General features: G+C 52.6%; 1 protein-coding gene across 1 annotated transcript; it reads left to right on the plus strand.

The window, feature by feature from the left end:
• Positions 1-389: 389 nt before the first annotated feature.
• PPP1R16A (protein phosphatase 1 regulatory subunit 16A) lies at positions 390-20,999 on the plus strand (the record flags this gene model as incomplete). The annotated part of the gene is made up of 10 exons (XM_063183183.1): positions 390-463; positions 5,862-6,359; positions 11,847-11,917; positions 14,214-14,359; positions 14,434-14,537; positions 14,628-14,755; positions 16,233-16,358; positions 16,466-16,541; positions 16,616-16,745; positions 20,786-20,999. Coding segments are annotated over exons 2-10 (1,254 nt in total), but the record flags the coding sequence as incomplete, so codon positions are not given.

Consider the following 20,999-nt stretch of genomic DNA (forward strand, 5'->3'; position numbering starts at 1 on the left):
CTCATTCCTGGGGGCCTGCAGAGATTCGGGATTGGGAATTGAGGCTGAGGCATCTCCCATTCACACCCTGAAGGAATTTCCCCCCTATTTGAAACCTCAAAAATATCTTGGGAGGAACACAAACACACCACAGTGGACACCCTAAATCCCTCTGTGGAGGAACCCAAACTTGTGGAAACCCCAAAAAAATCAAAAAAACCCAAACCCCCAAAATTTTGCGTTGTATTCCCCCGCCGTCCGCCAGGGGGCGCCCGCTCCTTGCCCCGCCCGCCATCTTGAGTGCGGCGCGGCACTTCCGGGTTGTGAGTCACTCACTTCGGGTTTGCCGCCACTCACTTCCGGCGTCACCGGAAGTGCGCGGTCGCCATGGCGACGGCCCCGCCTGTGGCCAGCGGCGGGCGCGGCCGAGGGCGCGGCGGGGACAGCGAGGGGACAACGAGGGGACAGCGAGGACACAGCGCCGGTAACGGGAGCGGCGACACCGCGGGGACAGCGCGGGGGGGGGCTGGGAGTGAGGGGGAGACGGTGGAACGGAGAGGGGAGGGGGGGAGAGGGAAGGGGCCGGACAAAAATGGCGGCGGCGTGAGGGGCGGCCTGAGGGGGGCGCGGGGACATGGCGGGAACCGGGAGGGGACCGAGGGGACCGTGAGGGGACTTTGGGGACATTGAGGGGAGTTTGGGGACATTGAGGCGACTTTGGAGACACAGAGGGGACCGTAAGGGGGACTTTGGGGACTTTGGGGGGACTTTGGGGACACAGAGGGGACCGTGAGGAGACTGAGGGGACTTTGGGGACATGGGGGATACTTTGGGACTGTGAAGGGACTGAGGGGACCGTGAGGGGACTTTGGGGACAGGGAGGGGATTTGGGGACATGGAGGGGGTCTGGGAACTTTGCGAACTTTGGTGACTTTGGGGCCCGTGAGGGACTGAAGGGACATGGCGGGAACCGTGAGGGGACTGAGGGGACACCAAGGGGACTTTGGGGACATTGAGGGGACCGTGAGGGGATTTGGGGGGCATGGCGGGGACCGTGAAGGGACATTGAGGGGACTTTGGGGGCCGTGAGGGGACTTGGGGACATGGAGGGGACTTCGGGGACTTTTTGGGACCCTGAGGGGACTTTGGGGACCGTGAGGGGACTTTGGGGACATGGAGGGAACCGTGAGGGGACTGAGGGGACACTGGGGACATGGCGGGAAGCGTGAGGGGACTTGGAGGGGACCGTGAGGGGACTTTGGGAACCCGGGAGGGGACCGAGGGACACGGAGGGGACTTCGGGGTTCGTGAGGGGACTTTGGAGACACAGAGGGGACCGTCAGGGGATTTTGGAGCCCGTAAAGGGACTTTGGGGACACAGAGAGGACTTTGGGGCTGTGAGGGGACTGAGGGGACATTGGGGAGGTTTGGGGACATTGGGGACCCTGAGGGGACTTTGGGGACCATGAGGGAACTTTGGGGACATGGAGGGGACATTGGGGACTGTGAAGGGACTGAGGGGACAGTGAGGGGACTGAGGGGACTTTGAGGGGACCGTGAGGGGACTGAGGGGACATTGAAGGGACTTTGGGGACCGTGAGGGGATTTTGGGGACCGTGAGGGGACTCTGGGGACATGGAGGGGACCGTGAGGGGATTTGGGGACATTGAGGGGACTTTGGTGACCATGAAGGGACTTTGGGGCCCGTGAGGGGACTCTGGGGACATTGAGGGGACTTTGGGGCTGTGAGGGGACTTTGAGGGGACTGAGGGGACATTGGGGGGGTTTGGGGACATTGGGGACCCTGAGGGGACTTTGGGGACCGTGAGGGAACTTTGGGGACATGGAGGGGACATTGGGGACTGTGAAGGGACTGAGGGGACAGTGAGGGGACTTTGGGGACATGGAGGGGATCATGAGGGGACTTTGGGACACTGAGGGGACTTTGGGAACATGGCAGGAACCGGGAGGGGACCGAGGGGACAGGAAGGGGATTCTGGGGACCGGGAGGGGACTTTGGGGACATTGAGGGGACATGGAGGGGACTGAGGGGACCTTGAAGGGACTTTGGGGACTGTGAGGGGATTTTGGGGACCGTGAGGGGACTTTGGGGACATGAGGGGACTTTGGGGACATTGAGGGGACTTTTGGCACCGTGAGGGGACTTTGGGGACATTGAGGGGACTTTGGGGTCCATGAGGGGACTGAGGGGACATTTGGGACAGGGAGGGGACTTTGGGGACATGGAGGGGACCATGAGGGGACTTTAAGGACACAGAGAGGACTTTGGGGACCGTGAGGTGACTTTGAGGGGACTGAGGGGACATTGGGGGGGTTTGGGGACATTGGGGACCGTGAGGGGACATTGAGGGGACTTTGGGGACACTGAGGGGGCATGGAAGGGACTGTGAGGGGACTTTGAGGGGACTTTGTGGACATGGAGGGACTTTGGGGACCGTGAAGGGGACTTTGGGGATTTTGGGGTCCATGAGGGGACATTGGGGACATTGAGGAGACTTTGGGGTCCATGAGGGGACTGAGGGGACATTGGGGGGGGGTTTGGGGACATTGGGGACCGTGAGGGGACTTTGAGAGGACTTTGGGGACATGGAGGGACTTTGGGGACCGTGAGGGGACTTTGGGGATTTTGGGGTCCATGAGGGGACATTGAGGACATTGAGGGGACTTTGGGGACATTGGGGACATTGAGGGGACTTTGAGGTCCATGAGGGGACTTTGGGGACAATTTCAGGGACTTGGGGGGACTTTGGGGACACCGGGGTCCTATTGGGGGTGACTGTGGGGACGTGGGGGGGGCCTTGGGGACAAGTTCAGGGACTTTGGGGGGACCTTGGGGACATTGAGGTCCCCTCAGGGGGGCCTTGGGGACAAGTTCAGGGATTTTGGGGGGACCTTGGGGACATTTGGGGTGGCCTTGGGGACATCAGGGTCCCCTCAGGAAATTTTGGGGCTGTTTTGGGGAATTTTGGGGACATTTCAAGGAATTTGGGGTTTTTTTTCTGGAATATTGGGGAATTTGGGGAATTTTTTGTGGAATTTTGGGGGTTTTTTGGGGAATTTTGTGGCTGTTTTTTGGTATTTTGGGGCTTTTGGGGGGAATTTTGGGTTTTTTTCTGGGAATTTTTGGGTGTTTGGGGAATTTTTGTGCTTTTTTATGGAATTTTGGGGTGTTTTGGGGATATTTTAGGGAATTTTCGGGCTTTTTTGAGGAATTTTGGGGTTTTTGGGGAAATTTCTGGGAATTTTGGAATGTTTGAGGAATTTTGGGGGTTTTTTAGGATTTTTGGGACCTTTTTGTGAAATTTGGGGCTGTTTGGGGGAAATTTCCGCGAATTTTGGGGCTTTTTCGTGGAATTTTGTGCAATTTTGTGTTTTTTTCGGGGACTTTTGGGTTTTTTGTGAAATTTGGGGCTGTTTTGGGGATATTTCAGGGAATTTTGGGGCTTTTTTGTGGAAATTTGGGATCTTTTTGTGGAATTTTGGGGGCGTTTTGAGGAATTTTAGGGTTTTTTGGGGGGGAGTTTTGGCATTTTCATGGAATTTTGGGGCTTTTTTAGGGGATTTTGGGGCTTTTTGAGGAATTTTGTTGCTTTTTTGAGGAATTTGGAGTTTTTTTTCAGGGAATTTTGGGGCGTTTGGGGAATTTTTGTGCTTTTTTCTGGAATTTTGGGGCGTTTTGGGGATATTTCAGGGAATTTTGGGGCCATTTTGTAGAATTTTGGACACATTTTGAGGAATTTTGGGTTTTTTAAAAGGAATTTTTGGGTTTTTTTTAAAGGAATTTTGGGATTTTGAGGCATTTTGAGGTTTTTTGGAGATATTTCAGGGAATTTTTTGAGGAATTTTGGGGCTTTTTTGGGGAATTTTGGACGATCTTGGGGCTGTTTCGAGGAATTTTGGGGTGTTTGAGGACTTTTCTGTCTATTTTCAGGAATTTTGGCTGTTTGAAGGAATTTTAGGGTTATTTTGGGGCTGTTTTGAGGAATTTTTTGGGAATTCTGGTGGGATTTGAGGTCAATCCTGGCTTAAAAAAATTCAAATTTTTAATTTAATTCTGATCTGATTTGAAGTCAATCCCAGCTTAGGAAAACCAAACAAAAAAAATATAAAAGATTTTTAAAAATTCCTTTTTTTCTTTGGAAATTCTGGTTGGATTCGAGTCAATCCCAGCTGAGGAAAACCAAACCAAAAAAATTCAAAAATTCAAAATTGTTTTTGGGAATTCTGGTGGGATTTGAGGTCAATCCTGGCTTTTAAAAATTCCAATTTTTTTTAGGAAATCCACTCACATTCAAGGTCAATCCCGGCTTAGGAAAACAAAAAAGCTTTTTAAAATTCCAATTTTTTTTTGAATTCCCGTTGGATTCGAGGTCAATCCCAGTTTAGGAAAACCAAACCGAAAAAAGAAAAAAAATCCAATTTTTAAAAAAAAATTTAATTGGATTTGAGGTCAATCCTGGCTTAGGAAAACCAAACAAAAAAATTTTAAAAATTCAGATTTTTTGGGGAATTCTGGTGGGATTTGAGGTCAATCCTGGCTTAGGAAAAGAAAAAAAATTCAAAAAAAATCAAATTTTTTTCAGGAATTCTGGTTGGATTCAAGGTCAATCCTGGTTTAAAAAAATTCCAATTTTTTTATTTAATTCTGATCTGACTTTGGGGTCAATCCCAGCATAGAAAAAAAATTTCCAAAAATTCCAATTTTTTTTTCAGAATTCTTGTGGAATTTGAAGTCAATCCCAACTTAGGAAAACCAAACCAAAAAAAGAAAAAAATTCCAATTTTTTTTTTTTTTTGGAATTTCAGTCAGATTTGAGGTCAATCCTGGCTTTAAAAAATTCCAATTTTTTTTTAGGAATTCTGGTTGGATTTGAGGTCAATCCCAGCTTAGGAAAACCAAACCAAAAAAATTAAAAATTCCATTTTTTTTGGGAATTCTGGTGGGATTTGAGGTCAATCCTGGCTTTTAAAAATTCCAATTTTTTTTAGGAAATCCAGTCACATTCAAGGTCAATCCCAGTTTAGGAAAACAAAAAAAAGTTTTTAAAATTCCAAGGGTTTTTTTTAGGAATTCTAGTTGGATTTGAGGTCAATCCCAGTTTAGGAAAACCAAACCAAAAAAATTCAAAAATTCCAATTTTTTGGGGGGAATTCTGGTGGGATTTGAGGTCAATCCTGGCTTTTAAAAATTCCATTTTTTTAAATTCTGGTTGGATTTGAGGTCAATCCCAGCTTAGGAAAACCAAACCAAAAAAATTCAAAAATTCAAAATTTTTTTTGGGAATTCTGGTGGGATTTGAGGTCAATCCTGGCTTTTAAAAATTCCAATTTTTAGGAAATCCACTCACATTCAAGGTCAATCCCAGCTTAGGAAAACAAAAAAAAAAATCAAAAAATTCCATTTTTTTAAAAATTCCAGTTGGATTTGAGGTCAATCCCAACTTAGGAAAACCAAACTAAAAAAATTTTAAAATTCCAATTTCTTTGGGGAATTCTGGTGGGATTTGAGGTCAATCCTGGCTTTTAAAAATTCCAATTTTTTTTTTTTTTTAATTCTGGTTGGATTTGAGGTCAATCCCAGCTTTCGAAAACCAAACCAAAAAAACTCCCAAAAATTCCAATTTTTTTTAGGAAATACACTCACATTCAAGGTCAATCCCAACTTAGAAAAACCAAGAAAAACTCCAAAAAATTCCAATTTTTTTTTAAATTCCCGTCAGATTCCAGGTCAATCCCGGCCCAGCCAAACCGGCCGAACCGGGCGAGCGGCTCCGGGCGGGGATTTCCCGCCCTGGGTTGGGATTGATTTATTTCTTTATTTCTTTTTTTATTGCTGCTTGTTTTGATTTCCCTCTCCTCAGGATTCCTCCCGCGGCACCGCCCCGACAGCTTTGGATGCGCCACAGAACCGCGATAATTTGGGAATTTTTGCCGATTTTGGCTCCACCTGAGAACAAACCCCGCGAGATGCTCCCCAAACTTTGCTCCTCAGCAGCCCCGGAGGAACCCCAGCGGATGGAGGGATAAGTGACCCCCCCCAGGCGGATTTTGGGGTGATGCTGCCGCTGCCCGCCCTTGCTGCCGAGCTTTGGGGGCGGCCATGGCCGAGCACCGGGAGCTGCTGGCCGAGATGCCGGCGGTGGCGCGGCTGGGCACGGCCGAGCGGCTCCGGCACGCGCAGCGGCGCCGCGCCCAGCAGCTCAAAGCCTGGGCGCAGGCCCAGAAGGAGACCCCGGCCATCCCCAGAGGAGGAGGAGGAGGAGGAGGGGAGAGGAAGAGCAGGAGGAGGAGGAAGAGGGTGACGTTCCCGGCCAGCGTGCGGCTCCTGGAGGCGGCGGCGCGGCACGACGCCGAGGAAGGTGCGGGGGCGTCGTGGGGGTTCCTGGGAGTTTTTGGAGTTTTTTTGGGGGGAGATTGAGGGGTGGGGATGGGGGGTGGGGGGTTATGGGGGTCTGGTGGGGTTCTGGGAAGAGTTGGTGGCGTGGTTGTGGTGCCATTGGGAGCCTTGGAAGAGTTGATGGGATGGTCACGGTTCCTTTGGGATCATTGGAATTGCCATTGGAATCATTGGAATTGCCATTGGGATCCCTGGAATTGCCATTGGGATCATTGGAGGGGTTGTTGGGATTGTCGTGATTCCATTGGAATCCTTGGAATTGCCATTGGAATCCTTGGAATTGCCTTTGGGATCCTTGGAATTGCCATTGGGATCATTGGAATTTCCATTGGGATCCTTGGAATTGCCATCAGGATCATTGGAATTGCCATTGGGATCATTGCAATTGCTATTGGGATTATTGGAATTGCCATTGGGATCCTTGGAATTGCCACTGGGATCCTTGGAATTGCCATTGGGATCGTTGAAGGGGTTGTTGGGATTGTTGTGATTCCATTGGGATCCTTGGAATTCCCATTGGGATCCTTGGAATTGCCTTTGGGATTCTTGGAATTGCCATTGGGAACCTTGGAAGCGCCATTGGGGATCCTTGGAAGAGTTGATGGGATGGTCACGGTTCCTTTGGGATCCGTGGAATTGCCAATGGAATCCTTGGAATTGTCATTGGAATCCTTGGAAGAGCTGTTGGGATTGTCATGGTTCCATTGGTACCTGGGAATTGCCATTGAAATCCTTGGAATTCCCATTGGGATCCTTGGTGGTTCCACTCAAATCCTTGGAATTGCCATTGGAATATTTGGAAGCGCCATTGGGATCCTTGGAAGGTTGGTTGGGGTGGTCGTGGTTCCTTTGGAATCCTTGGAAGCGGCATTGGAATCCTTGGAATTCCCATTGGGATCCTTGGAATTCCCAATGGGATCCTTGGAATTGCCATTGGGATCCTTGGAATTGCCTTTGGAATCCTTGGAATTCCCATTGGGATCCTTGGAAGCGCCATTGGGATCCTTGGAATTCCCATTGGAATCCTTGGAATTGCCATTGGGATCCTTGGAAGCACCATTGGGATCCTTGGAATTGCCTTTGGAATCCTTGGAATTGCCATTGGGATCATTGGAATTTCCATTGGAATCCTTGGAGGGGTTGTTGGAATTGACGTGATTCCATTGGGATCCTTGGAATTTCCATTGGGATCATTGCAATTGCCATTGGGATCATTGGAATTTCCATTGGGATCATTGCAATTGCCATTGGGATCATTGGAATTTCCATTGGGATCATTGCAATTGCCATTGGGATCCTTGGAGGGATTGTTGGGATTGTTGTGATTCCATTGGGATCCTTGGAATTGCCATTGGAATCCTTGGAATTGCCATTGGGATCCTTGGAATTGCCATTGGGATCATTGGAAGAGTTGTTGGGATGGTCATGGTTCCTTTGGGATCCTTGGGAATGTCTTTGGGATGCTTGGAGGTTCCATTGGGATCCTTGGAATTGCGCTTGGGATCCTCGCCACTGGAATCCTCGGAAGAGTCTTTGGATTCCTTGGAGTTGCCTTTGGAATCCTTGGAAGAGTTGTTGGGATGGTCATGGTGTTATTGGGATCCTTGGGAATGTCTTTGGGACATTTGGTGGTTCTGTTGGAATCCTTGGAATTGCCCCTGGGATCCTTGGAATTGCCTTTGGAATGCTCCAAGGTTCACTGGAATCCTTGGTGGTTCCGTCGGAATCCTTGGAAGGGTTGTTGGGATTCTTGGAAGCACCGTTGGGATTCTCGCTGGTTCCATTGGAACCCTTGGAAGAGCTTTGGGATGCTCCAAGTTTCCACTGGAATCCTTGGTGGCTCCATTGGGATCCTTGAATTGCATTTGGAATCTTTGGAAGAGTTGTTGGAAAGGTTGTGGTTCCACTGAGATCCTTGGGAATGTCTTTGGGATATTGGGTGGTTCCATCGGGATCCTTGGAGTTGCCCTTGGGATTCTTGGAATTGCCACTGGGATGCTCCAAGGTTCACTGGAATGCTTGGAATTGCTCTTGGAATCCATGGAAGTGCCATGAGGATGGTCATGGTTCCATTGGGATCCTTGGGAATGTCTTTGGGATCCTTGGTGGTTCCATTGGGATCCTTGGAATTGCCCCTGGAATCTTTGGAGTTGCCCTTGGGATCCTTGGAATTGCCCCTGGGATGCTCCAAGGTTCCGCTGGAATCCTTGGTGGTTCCGTTGGAACCCTTGGAATTTCCATTGGGATCCTTGGAAAAGCCATTGGAATGGTCGTGGTTCCATTGGGATCCTTGGGAATGTCTTTGGAATTCCCGGAAGCACCGTTGGAATCCGTGGTGGTTCCATTGGATTCCTTGGCATTGCCATTGGGATTCCTGATGGTTCCATTGGATTCCTTGGAATTGCCTTCAGAATATTTGGCATTGCCATTGAGATGCTCATGGTTCCATTGGGATCCTTGGGAATGTCTTTGGGATATTTGGTGGCTCCTCTGGAACCCTTTAAAGAGCCGCTGGGATTCTTAGAATTGCCCCTGGGATGCTCCAAGGTTCACTGGAATCCTTGGTGGTTCCGTCGGAATCCTTGGAAGGGTTGTTGGGATTCTTGGAAGCACCGTTGGGATTCTCGCTGGTTCCATTGGAACCCTTGGAAGAGCTTTGGGATGCTCCAAGGTTCCACTGGAATCCTTGGTGGTTCCATTGGGATCCTTGAATTGCATTGGGAATCTTTGGAAGAGTTGTTGGAATGGTCGTGGTTCCACTCAGATCCTTGGGAATGTCTTGGGGATATTGGGTGGTTCCATCGGGATCCTTGGAGTTGCCCTTGGGATTCTTGGAATTGCCACTGGGATGCTCCAAGGTTCACTGGAATGCTTGGAATTGCTCTTGGAATCCATGGAAGTGCCATGAGGATGGTCATGGTTCCATTGGGATCCTTGGGAATGTCTTTGGGATCCTTGCTGGTTCCATTGGGATCCTTGGAACTGCCCCTGGAATCTTTGGAGTTGCCCTTGGGATCCTTGGAATTGCCCCTGGGATGCTCCAAGGTTCACTGGAATCCTTGGTGGTTCCCTTGGAACCCTTGGAATTTCCATTGGGATCCTTGGAAAAGCCATTGGAATGGTCGTGGTTCCATTGGGATCCTTGGGAACGTCTTTGGGATATTTGGTGGTTCCCTTGTGATCCTTGATGGTTCCACTGCATTCCTTGGCATTGCCATTGGGATCCTTGGAAAAGCCATTGGAATGGTCATGGTTCCATTGGGATCCTTGGAAGAGTCATTGAGATGGTGGTGGTATCATGGTTGATAGGATTCCACGGTTTCTAGGATTCCATGGTTCATAGGTTTCCACGCTTTCTAGGATTCCATGGTTTCTAGGATTCCATGGTTTGGGATTCCATGGTTTATGGGATTCCATGGTTCATAGGATTCCACGCTTTCTAGGATTCCATGGTTCATAGAATTCCATGGTTTCTAGGATTCCATGGTTTCTAGGATTCCATGGTTTATAGGATTGCAGGGTTTGGGATTCCATGGTTTATAGGATTCCATGGTTTATAGGATTCCATGGTTTTAGGATTCCATGGTTTCTAGGATTCCGTGGTTTCTAGGATTCCATGGTTTATAGGATTCCATGGTTCATAGGATTCCATGGTTTGGGATTCCATGGTTTGGGATTCCATGGATTATAGGATTCCGTGGTTCATAGGATTCCATGGTTTCTAGGATTCTATGGTTTCTAGGGTTCCATGGATTATAGGATTCCAGGGTTTGGGATTCCATGGTTTATAGGATTCCATGGTTTTAGGATTCCATAGTTTCTAGGATTCCATGGTTTGGGATTCCATGGTTTATAGGATTCCATGGTTTCTAGGATTCCATGGTTTGGGATTCTATGGTTTATAGGATTCCATGGTTTATAGGATTCCATGGTTTCTAGGATTCCATGGTTTATAGGATTCCATGGTTTTGGGATTCCATGGTTTATAGGATTCCATGGTTTATAGGATTCCATGGTTTATAGGATTCCATGGTTTATTGGGTTCCATGGTTTGGGATTCCATTGTTCATAGGATTCCATGGTTTATAGGATTCCATAGTTTGGGATTCCATGGTTTATAGGATTCCATGGTTTACAGGATTCCATGGTTTTGGGATTCCATGGTTTATAGGATTCCATGGTTTATAGGATTCCATGGTTTATAGGATTCCATGGTTTGGGATTCCATGGTTTATAGGATTCCATGGTTTATAGGATTCCATGGTTTCTAGGATTCCATGGTTTATAGGATTCCATGGTTTGGGATTCCATGGTTTATAGGATTCCATGGTTTGGGATTCCATGGTTCATAGGATTCCATGGTTTATAGGATTCCATGGTTTGGGATTCCATGGTTTATAGGATTCCATGGTTCATAGGATTCCATGGTTTGGGATTCCATGGTTTATAGGATTCCATGGTTTATAGGATTCCATGGTTTATAGGATTCCATGGTTTGGGATTCCATGGTTTTGGGATTCCATGGTTTGGGATTCCATGGTTCATAGGATTCCATGGTTTCTAGGATTCCATGGTTTATGGGATTCCTTGTAATCTTACGTGGTTCCATTGGATACCTCGGAATTGCCGTTGGGATGATCATGGTTTCTATGGGATCTATGGGAAAGTCTTTCGGATGCCTGGTGGTTCCATTGCAACCCTTGGAAGAGCCAACGGGATCCTTGGCAGAGCCCTTGGGATCCTTGGGATTGCCCTTGGAATCCTTGGAGGGATTTATTGGAATGGTCATGGTTCCATTGGATCCTTGGGGATGTTTGGTGGTTCCACTGGAACCCTTGGAATGGCCATTGGGATCCTTGGAAGTGCCATCAGGATGGTCGTGGTTTCATTGGGATTGTTGGAGTTTGGTGGTTCCATCAGAACCCTTGGAAAAGCCCTTGGGATCCTTGGAATTGCCATCGGTATTCTCGGTGGTTCCGCTGGAAGTTTTGGTGGTTCCATTGGAATCCTTGGAGGAGTCCTTGGGATGGTCATGGTTCCATCTGGATCCTTGGAAATGTCTTTGGGACATTTGGTGGTGCCATTGGAACCCTTGGAATTGCCATTGGATTCATGGAATTGCCATTGGGATTCTTGGAAGCACCCTTGGGATTCTTGATGGTTCCGTTGGATTCCTCGGAATTGCCGTTGGAATTCTTGGAGGAATTTGTTGGTCGGTGTTCCATTGGAACCCTTGGAATTGCCGTTGGAACCCTTGGAATTACCTCTGGGACGCTCCAAGGTTCCGGTGGAATCCTTGGCTGTTCCATCGGAATCCTTGGAAGAGCCCTTGGGATCCTTGGGATTGTCACTGGATTCCTTGGGATTGCCCTTGGGATCCTCCGTGGTTCTGTCGGGATTCCCGGCGGCGCCGTCGGCCCCCGGCATTCCCGTTCCCGTTCCTCCGCAGTCCGGCACTTCCTGGAGAGCGGGATCAGCCCCGACCTGTGCAACGAGGACGGGCTGACGGCGCTGCACCAGGTATTCCCACAATTCCCAAAAATTCCCAAAAATTCCCAAAATCCCCGGGATTCCCACGTCCCGGAGCTCCGGAGCCGGATCCTTCCGGGATTCCAGAGGATCCGGCTCCTGTCTGTCCCGTGAGCTGACTCTGATATCCCGAATTTGGGGCTTTTCCATCCCTGCTCCATCCATTCATCCCGAATCCCGGTGATCCCAAATCCCAGTGATCCCAGATCCCAGTGATCCCAAATCCAGGCCCTTCCCATCCCAGATCCATCCATTCATCCCAAATCCCAGATCCCAGTGATCCCAAATCCCGGCCCTTCCCATCCCAAATCCCAGTGATCCCAAATCCCGCTGATCCCAAATCCCAGTGATCCCAAATCCCGGTGAGTGTTCTCCATCCCAGCTCCATCCATTCACCCCAGATCTTGGTGATCCCAAATCCAGGCCCTTCCCATCCCAAATCCCATTGATTCCAAATCCAGGCCCTTCCCATCCCAAATCCCATCATTCCCAAATCCCGGTGTTCTCCATCCCAGCTCCATCCATTCATCCCAGATCTTGGTGATCTCAAATCCAGGCCCTTCCCATCCCAAATCCCATCATTCCCAAATCCCGGTGTTTTCCATCCCAAATCCCATCGATTCCAAATCCAGGCCATTCCCACCCCGTTACCTGCTGATCCTGAGCCCCGATTTCCCAAATCCAGGTGTTTTCCCATCTCAGATCCTGGCGATCCCAAATCCTTTCCTTATCCCGGTAACCCCAAATCTTTTCCGTCCCAGCTCCAGATCCTTCCCTTCCCCTCTCCACCCGCTGATCCCAAATCCCGGCATCCCGTTATCCACATCCTTCCCATCCCATTAACCTCCAACATCCCAGCAGCCTGAATCCCACCATTCCCAATCCCAGTCCCAATCCCACCATTCCCAATCCCAGTCCCAATCCCACCATTCCCAATCCCACCATTCCCAATCCCACCAGTCCCAATCCCAGTCCCAATCCCACCATTCCCAATCCCACCATTCCCATTCCCATTCCCAATCCCACCATTATCCCCAATCCCATTCCCAATCCCATTCCCAATCTTCCCATTCCCATTCCCAATCCCATTCCCACCATTCCACCATTCCCAGAGCTGCATCAACGACTCCCTGCCCCTGGTCCGGCTGCTCCTGGACCATGAAATCCCAATCCCATTATTCCCATTCCCAATTCCATTCCCAATCCCAGCATTATCCCCAATCCCATTTTCCCCAGTCCCATTCCCACCATTCCCATTCCCACCATTCCCATCATTCCCACCATTCCCATTCCCATTCCCACATTCCTGGAGCTGCATCGACAACTCCCTGCCCCTGGTCTGTCTCCTGCTGGACCATGAAATCCCATTATTCCCAATCCCATTATCCCCAATCCCATTATTCCCACCATTCCCATTCCCATTTCCCCATTCCCAGAGCTGCACTGACGATTCCCTGCCCCTGGTCTGGCTGCCCCTGGACCATGAAATCCCATTGTTCCCAATCCCATTCCCACCATTCCCAATCCCAATCCCACCATTCCCAGTCCCATTCCTCCATTCCCAGAGCTGCATCGACGACTCCCTGCCCCTGGTCCAACTCCTCCTGCTGAGCCATGAAATCCCATTATTCCCAATCCCATCATTACCACCATTCCCATTCTCATTCCCAATCCCACCATTATCCCCAATCCCATTCCCATTCCCACCATTCCCATTCCCACCATTCCCAGAGCTGCATCGGCGACTCCCTGCCCCTGGTCCGGCTGCTCCTGGACCATGAAATCCCATTATTCCCAATCCCATTATTCCCAATCCCATTATTCCCAATCCCATTATTCCCATTCCCTATCTCATTCCCCATCCCATTCCCATTCCCATTCCCATCATTCCCATTCCCATTCCCCATTCCCAGAGCTGCATCAAGGATTCCCTCCCCCTGGTCCATCTCCTGCTGGAGAAATCCCATTATGCCCAATCCCATTATCCCAAATCCCATTATCCCCATTCCCACCATTCCCACCATTCCCATTCCCATTCCCCCATTCCCAGAGCTGCATTGATGACTCCCTGCCCCTGGTCCGTCTCCTGCTGGGCCATAAAATCCCAATCCCATTATCCCCATTTCCATTCCCACCATTCCCACCATTCCCATTCCCACCATTCCCAATCCCACCATTCCCAATCCCAATCCCACCATTCCCAATCCCACCATTCCTATTCCCACCATTCCCAATCCCATTCCCAATCCCATTCCCACCATTCCCACCATTCCCCCACCATTCCCAGAGCTGCATCGACGACTCGCTGCCCCTGGTGCGGCTGCTGCTGGACTCGGGCGCCGACGCCAACGCCCGGGACGCGGAGCTCTGGACGCCGCTGCACGCCGCCGCCACCTGCGGCCACCTGCGCCTGGTGCAGCTGCTCATCCAGCGGTACCTGGGGACACCCTTGGGGACGCCCCGGCGACACCGGGCACGCCGCGGTGACCCCGGCGCTGTCCCCGCAGCGGCGCCGACCTGCTGGCGGTGAACTCGGACGGGAACATGCCCTACGACCTGTGCGAGGACGAGGCCACGCTGGACTGCCTGGAGAGCGCCATGGCGCGGCAGGGTCCGTCACAGGGGGGACGCCGGGGGCAGGGCGGCGCGGCCCCGGTGGTGTCACCGGCGTCACCAATGTCACCGACGTCACTCCGGGCAGGCATCACGCAGGAGCGCATCGAGGAGGCGCGGGCGGCCACGGAGCGCGCCATGGTCAGCGAGATCCGCGAGCTCATCCGGGAGGGGAAGGAGCTGGACGCGCCCAGGGGACACCACGGGGGCACCCTGGTACGTGGGGACAGCCAGGGGACAGCAGGGGACAGCGGGGACGTGGGCAGGGTGATCAGGGATGGAGCTCATCCAGGATGGGAAAGGAGCTGGACACGCCCAGGGGACACCACGGGGACACCCTGGTATGTGGGGACAGCCAGGGGACAGCCAGGGGACAGCAGGGGACAGCGGGAACATGGGCAGGGTGATCCGGGATGGAGCTCAGCCGGGAGGGGAAGGAGCTGGACACGCCCAGGGGACACCACGGGGACACCCTGGTACGTGGGGACAGCCAGGGGACAGCCAGGGGACAGCAGGGGACAGCCGGGGACAGCGGGGGACAGCCAGGGGACAGCGGGGGACAGCCAGGGGACAGCGGGGACGTGGGCAGGGTGATCCAGGATGGAGCTCAGCCGGGACGGGAAGGAGCTGGACGCGCCCAGGGGACACCACGGGGACATCCTGGTACATGGGGACAGCCAGGGGACACCTTGGTGGGTGGGGGTGACAGTGAGGGGACAGTGGGGGGGGGTGGGCAGGGTGGCACTGGGGTCACGCCCAGGATGGAGACGAACTGGACACGCCCTGGGGACACCACGGGGGCACTTTGGTGGGTTGGGGACAGCCAGGGAACACCATGGGGGCACTTTGGTACGTGGGGGTAACAGTCAGGGGACAGCCAGGGGGCACCTTGGTGGGTTGGGGACAGCCAGGGGACACCACGGAGACACCCTGGTACACAGGGGGGACAGTGAGGGGACAGCCAGGGGACAGCACAGGGACACCCTGGTACATGAGGGTGACAGTGAGGGGACAGCCAGGGGACACCACAGGGGCACCTTGGTACGTGGGGACAGCCAGGGGACAGCAGGGGGACAGTGGGGCAGGGTGGCACTGGGGGATGGGAAGGAGCTGGACACGCCTCGGGGACACCACGGGGGCACCCTGGTACACGGGGTGGCAGTGAGGGGACAGCACGGGGGCACCTTGGGGGTGGGCACAGCCAGGGGACAGCAGGGCAGGGTGGCACTGGGGTCACTCCTGGGGACACCACGGGGGCACGCTGGCATGTAAGGGGGACAGTGAGGGGACAGCACGGGGGCACCTTGGGGGTGGCACTGGGAGGGTCAGGGTGACACTGGGCGTCACTGGGGAGGATCAGGGTGACACTGGGTGGGTCAGGGTGACACTGGGAGGGTCAGGGTGCCACCCAGGTGCCGCTGTCCCTGCCAGCTGCACGTGGCAGCCGCACACGAGTTCCTGGAGGCGGCCGAGCTGCTGCTGGGGACACTGGGGACACTGGGTGACACTGGGTCAGGATCAGGGTGGCACTGGGAGGGTGTCACCAGCATTGTCCCTGCCAGCTGCACGTGGCAGCCGCACACGAGTTCCTGGAGGCGGCCGAGCTGCTGCTGGGGACACTGGGGACACTGGGTGACACTGGGTCAGGATCAGGGTGGCACTGGGAGGGTGTCACCAGCATTGTCCCTGCCAGCTGCACGTGGCAGCCGCGCACGGGTTCCTGGAGGCGGCCGAGCTGCTGCTGGAGCACCGCGCCCGCCCCGACGCGCGCGACGCCGACGGGTGGCAGCCCCTGCACGCCGCCGCCTGCTGGGGACAGGTGTGTCCCCCGCGCCCCTGGGGACATCCCCCATCGTCCCCATCGTCCCCATCGTCCCCATTTTGCCGATTTTCCCCTTTTCCCGCCCGTTTTTTGTCCCTCCGCAGGTGCCGCTGGCGGAGCTGCTGGTGGCTCACGGCGCCGAGCTCGGCGCCAAATCGCTGCTGGACGAGACGCCCCTGGGTGCGTTTGGGGACACTTTGGGGACACTTTGGGGACGCCGCGGTGGCACTCGGTGACGGGGGGTGTTGTCCCAGATGTGTGTGGGGACGAGGAGGTGCGGGCCAAGCTGCTGGAGCTGAAGCACAAGCGGGCGGCCGTGCTGAAATGCCAGGAGAGGCACAAGGGGCTGCTGCAGAGGAGGACGTCCAGCGCCGGCAGCCGAGGGTGAGCATTGTCACCTCCAGGGTTGGGGACATTAATGGGGACATTAATGGGGACAGTGGGTGGCATTGGGGGTCACTGGGTGGCACTGAGGGTCACTGGGTGGCACTGGGGTGGCACTGGTGGTCACAAGTCCCTGCTGCAGAGGAGAACGTCCAGCGCCGGCAGCCGAGGGTGAGCGGGGTTGGGGACATTGATGGGGACACTGGGGACACCACTGGGGACAGTGGGTGGCATTGGGGGTCACTGGGTGGCACTGAGGGTCACTGGGTGGCACTGGGGTGGCACTGGGGTCACAAGTCCCTGCTGCAGAGGAGGACGTCCAGCGCCGGCAGCCGAGGGTGAGCAGGACACGGTGTCACCTACAGGGTTGGGGACATTGATGGGGACACTGGGGACACCACTGGGGACAGTGGGTGGCATTGGGGGTCACTGGGTGGCACTGAGGGTCACTGGGTGGCACTGGGGTGGCACTGGGGTCACAAGTCCCTGCTGCAGAGGAGGACGTCCAGCGCAGGCAGCCGAGGGTGAGCGGGACACAGTGTCACCTACAGGGTTGGGGACGTTGATGGGGACACCACTGGGGTGGCACTGGGGTCACAAGTCCCTGCTGCAGAGGAGAACGTCCAGCGCCGGCAGCCGCGGGTGAGCGGGGTTGGGGACATTGATGGGGACATTAATGGGGATAGTGGGTGGCACTGGGGTCACAAGTCCCTGCTGCAGAGGAGGACGTCCAGCGCCGGCAGCCGCAGGTGAGCAGGACACGGTGTCACCTCCCTGCCTTGGGGACACTGATGGGGACATTAATGGGGACACTGGGGTGGCACTGGGGGTCACAAGTCCCTGCTGCAGAGGAGGACGTCCAGCGCCGGCAGCCGAGGGTGAGCGGGGTTGGGGACATTAATGGGGACACTGGGTGGCACTGGGGACACCACTGGGGTCACTGGGAGGGTCAGGGTGACACTGGGGGTCACTGGGTGGCATTGGCATGACACATAATCCCCAGAGGCCCCAAATCCCCGTAATTCCAAAACCCCATAAACGCTGAACCCTCATAATCCCCAAAACCTCATAATCCCCAAAACCCCATAAATATCCCCAAAACCCATAAACGCCAAAACCCCACAAACCCCACTGAAACCCCCATAATCCCTAAACCCCATAAACCCCCAAAACCTCATAAATCCCCAAAACCTCATAAATCCCCCAAAACCCATAAACGCCAAAACCCCACAAACCCCACTGAAAACCCCATAATCCCCAAACCCCATAAACCCCCAAAACCTCATAAATCCCCAAAACCCCATAAATCCCCAAAACCCCACAAACCCCACTGAAACCCCCATAATCCCTAAACCCCATAAACCCCCAAAACCTCATAAATCCCCAAAACCTCATAAATCCCCCAAAACCCATAAACGCCACTGAAACCCCCATAATCCCCAAACCCCATAAACCCCCAAAACCTCATAAATCCCCAAACCCCATAAATCCCCAAAAACCCATAAACGCCAAAACCCCACAAACCCCACTGAAACCCCCATAATCCCCAAACCCCATAAACCCCCAAAACCTCATAAATCCCCAAACCCCATAAATCCCCACAAACCCCCATAAGCCCCAAATACCCCATAACCTCATAACCCCATAAACCCCAAACCCCCATAATTCCCAAACTCCTACCCCCTGTAATCGTGAATCCCCATAAACCCCAAACCCCAAAAGCCCACAAATCTTCTCAACCTCATAAACCCCATAAAAACCCCCATAAAAACCCCACAAACCCCAAATCTCCATAACCCCATAAATCCCCAAATCCCAATAATCCCAAAACCCCATAATCCCCGAAACCCCATTTACCCCAAACCCTCTGTAATTCCCATAGACCTCGTAACCCCAAAACCATAAATCCCCTAAATCCCCCAAACCTCATAACCCCATAATCCCCTAAACCCCATTTTCCCCAAACCCTCTGTAATTCCCATAAACCCCTAAACCCCATAAATTCTCTAAATCCTGAAATCCCCATAACCCCAAAACCCCATAAACCCCGAAACCCCAAAACCCCAAACCCTGCATAATTCCCATTAACCCCCTAAACCCCATAAACCCCCTAAACCTCATAAATCCCAAATCCCCTAAATCCCCTAAACCCCATAAATCCCAAAACCCCATAAACCCCAAACCCCCGTAAACCCCCAAAACCCCACAAATCCCCAAAACCCCCATCCCCTGTAATCCTGAATCCCCATAAACCCCATACCTCAAAACCCCACAAATCCTCATAAACCCCAAATCCCCACAAATCCCCATAAATCCCAAATCCCCATAAATCCCCATAAATCCCCTAAAACCCAAATCGCCATAAATCCCCAAATTCCCTAAATCCCCTAAACCCCATTAAATCCCACAAAAACCCCCATAACCCCATAAACCCCAAATCCCCTAAATCCCCTAAACCCCATAAACCCCACAAATCCCCAAACCCCCATAATTCCCATAAACCCCAAACCCCCATAACCCCCATAAACCCTAAACCTCCACAAACCCCAAATAGCCCAAAACCCCATAATTCACATAAACCCCAAACCCCCATAATCCCCATAAACCCCATACACCCCATAATTCCCATAAACCCCCCAAACCCCACAAATCCCCATAAACCCCAAATCCCCATAAATCCCCAAATTCCCTAAATCCCCTAAACCCCATTAAACCCCATAAAAACCCCCATAATCCCATAAACCCCAAATCCTCTAAATCCCCTAAACCCCATTAAACCCCACAAAAACCCCCATAACCCCATAAACCCCAAATCCCCTAAATCCCCTAAACCCCATAATTCCCATAAACCCCAAACCCCCATAATCCCCATAAACCCCAAAACCCCACAAACCTCAAATACCCCAAAACCCCATAAACACCAAAACCCCCATAAACCCCCCAAATCCCACAAATCCCCATAAACCCCCAAAACCCCACAAATCCCCAAAACCCCAATCTCCTGTCATCCTGAATCCCCATAAACCCTGCAATTCCCCAAAACCCCACAAATCCCTAAACCCCAAATCCCCAAAACCCCATAAAACCCCATAAAAACCCCATAAAACCTCATAAAACCCAAATCCCCTAAACCCCATAAACCCCACAAATCCCCAAACCCCCATAATCCCCATGAACCCCAAACCCCCATAACCCCCATAAACCCAAAACCTCCACAAAGCCCAAATACCCCAAAACCCCATAAACACCAAAACCCCCATAAACCCCCAAAACCCCACAAATCCCCTAAATCCCCCCAAAAACCCCTTAACCCCAAAAACCCCCAAATCCCCAAAACCCCATAAAACCCCCAAAAACCCATAAACCCCCTAAACCCCATAAATCCCAAATCCCCTAAATCCCCTAAACCCCATAAACCCCAAAACCCCATAAACCCCAAACCCCCGTAAACCCCCAAAACCCCACAAATCCCCAAAACCCCCATCCCCTGTAATCCTGAATCCCCATAAACCCCATACCCCAAAACACCACAAATGCCCATAAACCCCAAATCCCCATAAAATCCCCCAAACCCCATAAACCCCCTAAACCCCATAAACCCCAAAACCCCATAAACCCCAAACCCCCGTAAACCCCCAAAACCCCACAAATCCCCAAAACCCCCATCACCTGTAATCCTGAATCCCCATAAACCCCATACCCCAAAACACCACAAATGCCCATAAACCCCAAATCCCCATAAAATCCCCCAAACCCCATAAACCCCCTAAACCCCATAAATCCCAAAACCCCATAAACCCCAAACACCCGTAAACCCCCAAAACCCCACAAATCCCCAAAACCCCCATCACCTGTAATCCTGAATCCCCATAAACCCTGCAATTCCCCAAAACCCCACAAATCCCTAAACCCCACAAATCCCCTAAACCCCACAAATCCCCAAAACCCCACAAACCCCCAAAACCCCATAAAACCCATAAATCCCCCAAAACCCCATAAATCCCCCAAAACCCCACAAACCCCCCCAAACCCCGTTTCAGGAAGGTGGTTCGCCGCGCCAGCCTGTCGGAGCGCTCGAGCCGCTACCGCCGGGAGCTGCAGCGCGAGGCCATCGTCTGGGGACACCTCGGGGACAGCGAGGACGACGACAGGGCCACCGGCGTCACTGCCACCACCGGCGTCACTGCCACCGGCGTCACCGCGGGCACCGACACGCGGCCACCGCTGCCACCCGCCGGGCACCGCGGAGGGGCC

The sequence above is a fragment of the Melospiza melodia genome, unplaced genomic scaffold (assembly GCF_035770615.1).
Source record: "Melospiza melodia melodia isolate bMelMel2 unplaced genomic scaffold, bMelMel2.pri scaffold_372, whole genome shotgun sequence".
Classification (NCBI taxonomy): domain Eukaryota; kingdom Metazoa; phylum Chordata; class Aves; order Passeriformes; family Passerellidae; genus Melospiza; species Melospiza melodia.